Source organism: Mercenaria mercenaria, chromosome 4 (genome assembly GCF_021730395.1).
Source record: "Mercenaria mercenaria strain notata chromosome 4, MADL_Memer_1, whole genome shotgun sequence".
NCBI lineage: Eukaryota > Metazoa > Mollusca > Bivalvia > Venerida > Veneridae > Mercenaria > Mercenaria mercenaria.
In genome coordinates this window covers 46,743,558-46,754,331 of record NC_069364.1, presented here as the reverse complement: position 1 = coordinate 46,754,331, position 10,774 = coordinate 46,743,558, and the positions used below count along the sequence as shown (strand labels likewise).

General features: G+C 39.5%; 1 protein-coding gene across 1 annotated transcript; it reads right to left on the bottom strand.

Moving 5' to 3' along the window:
• Positions 1-6,452: 6,452 nt before the first annotated feature.
• LOC128556618 (uncharacterized) lies at positions 6,453-7,340 on the bottom strand. The gene has a single exon (XM_053542170.1). The coding sequence runs from the start codon at positions 7,338-7,340 to the stop codon at positions 6,453-6,455; it is 888 nt and encodes a 295-aa protein (XP_053398145.1).
• Between the last annotated feature and the right edge of the window lie 3,434 nt (positions 7,341-10,774).

The following is a 10,774-nucleotide window of genomic DNA, read 5'->3' as shown; positions in this document are numbered from 1 at the left end:
TTTTCAGAATATTATGGACTATGTAGTGGTCGCCATAATAGTGTCTTGGTAAATCACTTTGCAATCAGGCCATCAATTTCTGAGAAGGTTTTATGAGTTGCTATACAGATATAAAATATTAGTGGTGTATCAGATTTTCGCCATAACAGTCTGTACATACACAATTTGTGTAAGTATTCTGATTGAAATAGCCCCAAGTTAATTCTAGCGATTCTACATCAACCGACAATACTGATGGTTTCGAACATTTTCTACCCAGCGTCCGTATTATTCATTTAAGTGAACAAAATTCGTCAATAATTTTCTGCCTGATGATTTGTCATGTTCCTATTAAGGCCAAAATTTATTAATGCAAATATAAAAATTTTGTTTGTATACATAAGAATCTAAACCGATGTATTTCCTGAAAATAAAATGTTAGGTTGCGAGAAAGCAAAATGCCATGACACAAAATTGAATTTTAACAGACGAAGGTTGTAACCCTGTCCACTACAACGTCCCAGGCTATTTTCTTATTCGATTTTCCTCAACAGTTAAATTATAGGTTGGTTATTTTACCAGGTGTAAGATGTGCTTTAGGACAATTTGTCTTTAAAACTTGCAGATCGTAACCACAACAAATCAGAATTAAATTTTTCAGGACTTTTTTTTTAACTTATTCCCTGTCCCGTTTCCTGTCCCCCCCCCCCTTGACCATATAAGTTTTGAAAATCACGGCCCACACTGTATATAATGGACTCAACCTTTTTAATGTAATTGTAGTTACATGGCAGATAAATACCAAAAGTCATGCCGACTGAAACTTGATTGCTTGTTCCCGCATCGCAGTTTCGGCTGTGATCAGTGAATTGACAAGGCGGCATATAGACCGGCCCAAAATACACATTTAATGGTGCCAAATACGAGCAGGAGGCGCAAGAATAAAGGGTGGGGCACTCCGCCCTTTTACTCTCTTACAATGCAACACTAACAAAATTGACATGATCTTACTGCTCTCGGTCTACATAATGCCCTGGTCCCACATTGACTTGGGTTATGGTTACCCTTAGTATATATCACACCTAACATACTCTAATGGCTGTTGTGGTTCTAATAAGCATCATTCGTTCCGCAAGAGTATCTTACCTTGCTATATATCATGAAGAACATGCATTAGCAGTTGATGGTAATATTGCAGTCGCCTTTAAAGCGTCTTCTGTTCTGCGTCCAATAAGTTCTTCTTGTCCCATGGCACTTCTACTCCAGTAAGATGATATGTTGCATTGTACTTAAAGGGCATCTGCCTGCAGGACCAAAAATGTAAACCTTTTTACCCTTTTTAAATTTTTTCAATTACAAGAGGTCAAAATGGGCTAAGCTCTTCATCTTAAGGACTTTGGCCCTCTGACCAATGTGGATGAACATCCTTTTTAAAACTATTTAAAAAAAAAAATATTCATGAAAGTTGTTTTCCGCTTCTATATTTTGCGTGTCTATCCAACCAGCGCTGTACCCCCGGACGAAGTGTGGCTTGCCTATTTTCCGATGCTCGACCGTGCAACTACGGGCCCATCTGTGGCAAAACACTGGAGTTTCAGGTCGGTTTACTGCTCCCCCCCCCCCCTGGTGGCTGGATGAAGATCTTGCACCATAGCTTATTCTTTAGGGAGGGTTTTCCTGGTTTCCCCCACCAATACCCCAAGTACTAAGAAGAGGTAAATATCCAAGTGTATCAACACACACTCACATAACTATTACTACTCAAGACACACCCGGGGGTATTATTCCTAAAAATTGGTGTCCCAGAGTTATGCACATTGTGTCATGTGGATGTGGGTGATACTATTGAACAACTGATTTCAAGTATGAATCAAATCATTCAGTAATCCCAGAGAGCGAGTTAAAAATGACCCCATTTTCCGAAACTCGGCCTAGACTTCATCAAGGTAATATTCTGACCAAACTTCATGAAGATAACATGAACCATACAGCCTCCTATCGCAATACACAAGGTTTTTCTGGATTTGACCTAGTGACATAGTTTTGACCCCGGATGACCATTTTCAACGTCGGCCTAGATTTATCAAGGGTTAATCTTTTCTTGTTTTATGACAAAATTTCAAGAAGCTCAATGGAAAAATACAGCCTCTATCGCTACACAGGTTCTTCCTTGATTTGGACTAGTGACCTAGTTTTTGATCCGAGTGACCCACTTTTCGAAACTCGGCTGATTTCATCAAGGATACTCCTTCTGACCCCCAAAATCAAGACAGATCAGTGAAAAATAACAGCCCTCTATCGCAGGCACAAGCATCTAACATGTGAAGGCGGCACTGACCCCCGACCCCACCCGACGCCGGACATCGAGCGATCAGAAAAAAACTCACCTGAGCATTGCTCAGGTGAGCTAAAAACACCAACAAAGGTTGCCCGAAACAACTTTTACCTTAAAAATGATTATAACACCTTAGTGACTTGGACCTTGTGTATAATGTGCCAGCCCCTGCACATCCTTTGTGATGGGACCCCCCTGGGTTATGTTAACTGTTACAGTAAGATATTTACGCCATAATAATAAAAAGATATGACAGAAAAATCATCCACCCTTAACAATAAACCCAAGTAATACACCTTGTTGACCTGACTTTGGGTATATGGCCCCAGCCCCTGCCACGTCACTTTTTGTTTCCTGACCATTGTTGATGTGAAGTTCGTAAGATGTATGAATAGTAACACGGAAAAACATTAACCAAGAATGTTCACGCCGAGGCTCGTAGAAACACTGGGAGCCAAAAATTTTTATTTCCCTTAACATTCGAATGTGTATCTTGGCAATTTTGTCTTCCCAGAGTCCATATTGTCCCAATAATTAACCCTCAATCTTATGTACTTCTGGAATCAGATCTCGACTTCTTTATATATGTTTATAGTACTTCTGTCTTACCACTCGCTGAAAAAGAAAGGAAAAACAATAGCGTGACTGGTTCAGAAAGGTCAAAGTCCTCCGATTTTATCAAGAGGGGCATGTTTCGCCCAATATCACTCACATGTTATCAATGCACTTAAGGACAAGAAGGTCAAAATCTTTATCAAGATCAGTCAAAAGAATTAGAGCCATATAGTTGAAAATTTCTTAAAGGTAATTCAAATAAATTATTTTACAATCGGCCACGTAGTTCATAGAGAAAGAAGTTTTCTGTATAGCCATATGGAATATGAGCCCCCCCCCCCCACCCACCCCAAGGAATCAAACATTATTTGATGGCCAGTGAATTTGGTAGTTGTTCACCACAAGACACCATTTGTGTAAAATTATTTGGCAAACGGACCCGCAGTTTTGACAAAGAGTTTCAAGTTTTTATATAGTCATATACGGCAAATAAGCCAAGCCTTGGGGGTTATGTGTTTCGGCTGATCAACTTATGGACGGATATAGTCATGTAGAGGGTCACCTAAAGGAACACTCGTATTGTGTAAATTGTTTAGAAATTCATATTTTTCTCTAGCCCACTAAATCCAACAGGCAGAAACAACCAACGGGACAGAAAATTAACAAAGAAGAACAAAAAAAAACAAGAGCTGTCAATAATGGTGACAAATTGCCCTTTGCAGGCGCCTGTTGACCTTTGACTGGTGACCTTGACCTATGACTGGTGACCTAAAGTCCAGTAGGGGGTCGAGTCCTATCAACATTAAGTTGAAGGTCTTGGGTGCAGTGAATCGTAGAGTAAAGTGCCTTCTGCAAAAAGTTAACATTGTGGAAGAACGAACGAACTACAAACCCCGAACGGCACGGACATTTGAAATCTAATATGCCGCCCTTCGGGGGGCATAAAAACTCTTACAAGGTTCTGATATGTCAAAATACACATATAAAAAATGGAGGGACCATTCATGTTGTACCACAGAACAGTGGTCACCGGTGTTTCCCTATGGCCCGTTAATAAAAAGTTACTAAATAAGCTATTTATAGTAACATAAACGGGAAGTAATTAAAAAACATGGGGGCGGGGGTGGCATGAAGGCCCTGTATTGCTAACCTGACCTTCTGACCTAAAGCTCATCAAGATTAACATTCTGACAAGTTTCATTAAGATTATGGTCCATAAATGTGGTTCTAAAGTGTTACCTCGGTTTTTCCTGTGATTTGCCATGGTGACTACAATTTTGACCCCTTATGACCCCAGATTCAAACTTGACCATTAAAGATCTTCAAGCTTAACATTCTGCCTAAGTTCATGAAAGATACAGTCATAAATTGGCCTCTCGGCGTGTTACAAGCTTTCCCTTTGATCTGACTAGGGACTAGTTTTTGACCCACCAGACCCAGCTTTGATCTTGGCCTACAGTCATCCAGATAAACATTCTGTCCAAGATTCATTAAGAATGGTCATAATTTGGCACTACAGTGTTAACTAGCTTTTCTTTGATTTGAACCTGGTGAACCTAGTGTTTAAATCGTACATGCCCAGATTCAGAAACTGGACTTGCGATGAGATCATAAGATAAACGTTTGACCAAGATTCATGAAGAGACGTCCTAAATGTAGCTTCTACAGTGTTAACAAGCTTTCTTTTGATTTTTGACCTGGTGACCTCGAGGTTTTTTACCCTAAAATGATCCAAGATTTTATTTAGGGTAACATTTCTGACCATTTCTTAATTTTGGCTAAAGTGTGCGGACCTATTGAGTGTTAACAAGCTTTACCTTTGATTGACTGGAGACCTGGTTTTTTGGCCCCCAGGATGACCAATATCCGAACCGTCCAAGATTTTCTAGAGGGCACCATGACTGCCAAGTTTCATGAGATTGGGCCCAAAATTGTGACCTCTAGAGTGTTAACTGTTAAATTGTTGTCACATGGACGGACCAGACGACAAAGGAGACGGACACAGGGTGATCACCAAAAAGTTACCTTTTGCGCACTTCGTGTCAGGATGAGCTAAAAACAAATCATTGTCATCAAACCTCTCGCTAAGTTTACAGTCCAAGTGTTTATTGCAAGTCGGGGTCTTGTGGCAATAGAATTCAAAACTTTGGAAAAGCATGATATTGTCCAGATTGATGTTATATACAATTGCAAACCAAAATGAGATAAAAACTATTAATCTTACGTCTGTCGTTCAGGATGCTCTGTCTCATGTCTAACACACTCCTTCTGTTGTCTTTCGATGTCCAGCTTCACAAAGAGTTGTTGTCTAGTTGTTACAGGGTGTGCTCTGGAAGATGACTACCTTTTCTACAAATATGTGACAATATGCATCAATTTCACTTCACTAACCATTTTTAATGAAATTTTTTTTCAGGGTTGCCACTTCTTTTCACGTCCCCTGCATTTCCCTGCCTTTTCCCCGACTAAACCATCCTTTCATTGACCAAATACTGCCTATTTTTCGGCCTCCACCTCGCTTATGCCCATCCCAAACACCGTTGTACGGACTGCTCAGCCCTTTTCAAGTCTTCCAAAATTACAGAAACAAAATTATTCCAAACAAATTTCCATTACATTATCTTTATCCACAATTACCCAAAATGTGTTTGAATAATAGAAATACTGTTTTGAATCATGCCCCCATAGCACTGAACATTTTAACATTTTCCCAGAACTTTCCATTTTTCCCTAAATTTTCATTTTCGGTGACCCAATATAAGACTTCCCGAAATTCACTGACCTTGGATAAACTCTCATTTAATTGGCTCTTGTTTCCTAGTCTCGTGTTACCAGCTTTTCCCCTTTGATTCAACCTGGTGACCCCAGAAGAACCCCAATATCGAACCCCGTCCAAGATTTATTAAGGGTACACATTGCAAGTTGATTAAGATTAGGTCAAAAATTGTGACTCTAGAGTGTGATCAGTCAAATTTGTTGGACAATGGACGGACCAGACAACAGAAGACGGACCAGGCCGATCACAAGCCTCACCGTGAGCTTTTCGTGTTAGGTGTAAGCTAAAAAGCCAAGAGAATGCTAATCACAGAATTACTTTTTTGTTTTTGCCTAGATATTCAAATTTTTAATACTCAAAACCTTTGATATATTTACATCGGAAATTTGTTAGCCACATCTCTTTGAATGCAGCTGTCCAGTGGGATTCTTGCGCTTTTGTAGGTATTTTCGCGTACAGTTTATGATCCATTTTTCGTAAGGGCAACTTGGCATAATGGCGCTCCTCTTTATTAGGTGTTTATATGATAAATACCGACGTAATGCCCAAGCCATCAGAAGTAAATTGTCCAAATGTGAAGATGTGTACAGAAATACAACTGTATTGTGGGGATAGAGAGCAATAATTAGGTTGTGTTTATCTGTCTTTTATTTACACGCACGAAAACATGTACTAACCCGCAAAAAGCTGAGTCTGATCCAGTGCCGTGCACGATTGCATTCGATCCCCGCGTCATGACGTTTTGGTCTTCGCGCAGAATATTTGGGTATGTTTCTCGGACATCCTCCGGGCCCGAAATGATAAATTTTAGTCTATCTTTACTCCAAAGGGGTAGAGTTTCACAATGGGTCTGGATGTTATAAGTCCATTACTCAGGCGTAACGTCGCCGCACGTGTAAGACCGTCGTTTCCGGTGATGAGCTGCTCTATAGTTCCAAGTTTCCAATGAGTCCTTAGTGAGTCATCGTATATCTGCACCACATCGCCAACCTTTAATGTCTGTGTGTTGTTTCCTGTCGTCTGGTGGTATTGGCGTAATGACGTCAGGTATTCATGTCGCCATCCTTCACGGAAGTTGCCGATCAGTTGTTTCAGTATCCTTGCACGTTTGGATAGTTCCGTTTGTGTAGAGGGTTGGGGTGCAGGAACTTCTTCTAGATGCGGAAGGGATGTAATACGACGTCCGTAGAGCAGGTGCGCTGGTGTAAGTGGATCCGGATCTGCTGCATCAGTTGTGACGTAGGTAAGCGGTCGGTCATTCATGACTCCCTCTATCTCTGTAACGATCGTACGTAAGCTTTCGTAGCTGATAAATGCACGACCTAGTACCTTTTTAATGGTGGTTTTCATTAGTCCAATCATCTGTTCCCACCATCCACCGAACCATGGTGCTCGCTTAGGTATGAATCTCCACTCGGTGCCTTGGCTATGGAAAGTATCTTGGATAGTCGCTGATCTCAATAATAGCTGAATGCTGTTGGCTGCTGCGTTAAAGGTAGTTGCATTGTCAGATACCAGGATACGGGGTAGTGAATTTCGGCAGGTAAATCGTCTGAAAGCCTGGATGAAAGATTCTTCAGATAAATCTGGTACCACCTCGAGATGAACAGCTCGTCTGTTTCTGTTTCTAACATAAAGCGCCCCCGTGAAATCGACTCCAGTTACTGTAAAAGGGGATGCGTCTTGAACTCTCATCTTAGGTAGGGGCGCGGGGTCTGGGACTGCATACGGTCTTCCTGTAACCTTTCGACACTGGGTTCACTTTCGCAGAAGGCTCTGGACGTACTGTCTGAGAGCAGGTATCCAGTATCTTTGTCTTAAATGTGTGATCAATAGACGGGCTCCGATCACTGCCGCCATGAGTTCGTGTTTTGGTAGGGTCAACTGTTTCAGTGGCGCAACCCGCGATCTCGCCATAACAAATGTAGACTTCTTTCCTCGAGATATGTAGACCACTGATCCATATGCATGTAGACTGGCATCACAAAATACGTGAAGGGATACATCTTCTGCTATACCGGAAGTACTTGTGTCATCTGCTTCATTAAAGTAGTACCTCGGGAATCTTGTCACAATCGAATAGTTTAGGTCTTCTGCTAAATGATACCATTGAATTTGTATGTCTTCAGGGAGGGGAACATCCCAGTCATATTTCTGTTTCCATATATCTTGCAGAAGAATTTTGGCTACTACGCCTATCCGAATAGTATTTGATTGTAGCTGTCGACAGAACAAAGATTCCCCTAGTCTGAACGACTGTTTAGAATCTAATCCCCCAGAGCTCAACGACTTGACTGGTATCCTTATGAAATTTCGCCTACATAGATTTGCCGTATGCACCGATATTGAAAAGGCGTTCCTGCACGTGCAACTAGACGAGAAAGACCGTGACGTAACGAGATTCCTGTGGTTGAGCGACAGCAACAATCCATATAGCAGTTTGGTGACTTACAGGTTCAAATCCGTTCTATTTGGCGCTACTTGTTCACCATTTTGCACGCGACACTTATGAAACACCTCGATAAAAATGAACACGTCTGGGTGTGTGAAACCTTGAGGAAGGACTTGTATGTGGACAATGTTATTTCCAGTTTTCCAGATGAGGGTACCGTAGCAGACTACTTCCGTGATACACGTGATCTGATGTCGTCTGCTGGCTTTAATTTACGTTCCTGGAACTCCAACAGCAATTGTCTGCGAGGTCTTGCTGAAGCCGAAGATGTGCTTGACTCTGACAAGGTCACGAAGATTCTTGGCATGCGATGGGATCCTATTACAGACCAGCTATCCGTGGCACAAAAGAACATTCCTACGTTTGATTCCATGACAAAACGGTCCATACTTCAAGAAACAGCAAAGCTATATGACCCACTTGGTGTCTTCAGTCCATTAACAGTTAGAGCCAAAATTCGTTTGATTGTTAGACGGTATCGTAGGTAAATCCCCATCTATTTTGGTTCCTATTTTCAATCAATAATTTAATGCCGTAGTATAGTGAATAGGTCGATGTTTTTCTGACTTTCGTTGTTTTGTTTTTATTACTATCGGAATGTATCGTCTGTAAATGGGAGCATCAACTGACTGATGTTTACCTTCAAGGGGCCTCAGTTTCTGTGCATGCACACTGTAACTGGAAGTTCCCTGCAGTTGACAATCTCTTGTGTAAACATTACATCGAAGTAAGTTAAAACAACCAGGATATTCAAATAATAGTTAAGTTCGGTAATGGTAGGTTTTCGCTGCTATGTAAAGTCAACAAAGGTCTAGATGATATGATATAGTTACCCAGATGCTTTACGAAGGTGTAAAGTCTATACAGCACGAAATGTAAAAGGTCCGGAAAACTACTTGGGTTCGGAAACTACTGGGAAACCAGTACTGTAATTAAAAAAATAAGGTGGGAAAAGTTATCAGTATGTTCGTGTCACAATTTTCGGGGTAAATAATCAATGTCATCGTGCATAACTGCGAAAAACTATAACATACATTTGTGTATAATAAAGCTAAACTATCCGTGAAAATGAGCTGAGAGCTATTTTTCTATTTCCGTTTATTACTTTTCTAACAAACACATTACAATTTACCAGATGTTGGCAAAATTTTTGTGCACATGCCTTTACACATGAAAGAAGTCTGAACTTAGGTATGGTGTGCGAGAAGGGCCTGAGCGCTTACGTAGTGCTCATTTACAGGGAGTCTACTGCTCAGATAAATATATATTTATATAAATTTATCATAAGTCCGCAAAGTGCAACAAAAAAAATAGCAGTATTACTTTTGTAATATTATTTATTTACAAGGTATGTCTGACAAATGACATCGCGAATTCTAACGAATCTTTTAGAAAGCTGCATTTTCAAGTACCTGAAATTTTCCACTTAGGTAAAAAAGATTTTTTTACAATAGATAATGACTGACTACAGAAGGTAATAAAAAATACCTTGACCTAGAGAATGCTACAACCTACTAAACTTCAAAGTTTAAGTTTAAATTTATATTGAACACGTTTGCTTTAATTTAAGGTGAAAAATAAACTAGAACTCAATGATAAAAATCAAATAGATCATTTCGGACATGTTAGACAGTGAGAAAGCAAACATATCGTACGTATTATTTAGCATGGAAGATTTGCACTGTGAATATATACTTTTTATACTTAACATTTAATTCCACGAGTACACACGCATATACATATATATTTACCTTTACCTTTTATACATTAGGAATTTGTTTGTTTTACATGTATGATTAAAGCAATAAACGCTTGTGAAAATATAATGCATATGGCGTTCACAGTTGATCTATATTGTAATATTATATTTTGACGTTACACTGAAACAACAAACCCCTTTTTGCATGTTCATTTATATACAAATATAAACAAACAAAAACGGGAACAGTGTTTATTTTGTTTGATTGAGAGTAACACTGAAACGAAACAATGAACTTTTCCCAGGTTTTGTTAGTGGGAAAAAGGCTTCGAAGCTAGCGACCATGACCATCAAGTTTTTCTTTTGCAAGTATAAAACATAAATATTCAATTAAATTTTGTGAACATAACTGTACTCTCATTGACATTTACCACGTTGGAAGTTACAAGTGGTTTGCCGAATACACCATACTTTTAATTACAAAAGTTTACACGCCATGTGGGTCGGAAAGCACGAAATTTACTTTCCTGAACATATATGTGAATCGTCGTGTTTGAAATGTAAACAAAGGCATAAAAGTAACTATTTTCATGTTCGTGGTAAGGATCGACTTGTGATTGTCAATGTTCCCAATATGGAATATATACGAATATAAACAGTTATTAAACACAAGCCGTTTCATCTTACAGGACTTACAAGAACATAGTAAGCATTTTATAACCTGTATTAGTTAAAAAAAAAATATTAAATTCGGGTAAGTTATTCAAAAAAAGTCTTTTTGCTGTTCTCACAAAGTGACCTTTAATTTAAAAGTAAAATTAGTAGAAAACAGCAGTTAATCCAATTTTCTTTTAGTCTGATCATGACCTGATAAGCATAATAGGATGTTATGAGTTTTATAGCTTTAAAACCTCTGCTAAAGCCTTGCGTAATAATTTTTTACTGAATAGCTGGAGGATAAAAGTTCAAGGATTCAGG

What these genes read in the sequence shown, in the direction of transcription:
- LOC128556618 (XM_053542170.1), bottom strand. Translation starts at nt 7,340, where the DNA reads ATGAGAGTTCAAGACGCATCCCCTTTTACAGTAACTGGAGTCGATTTC.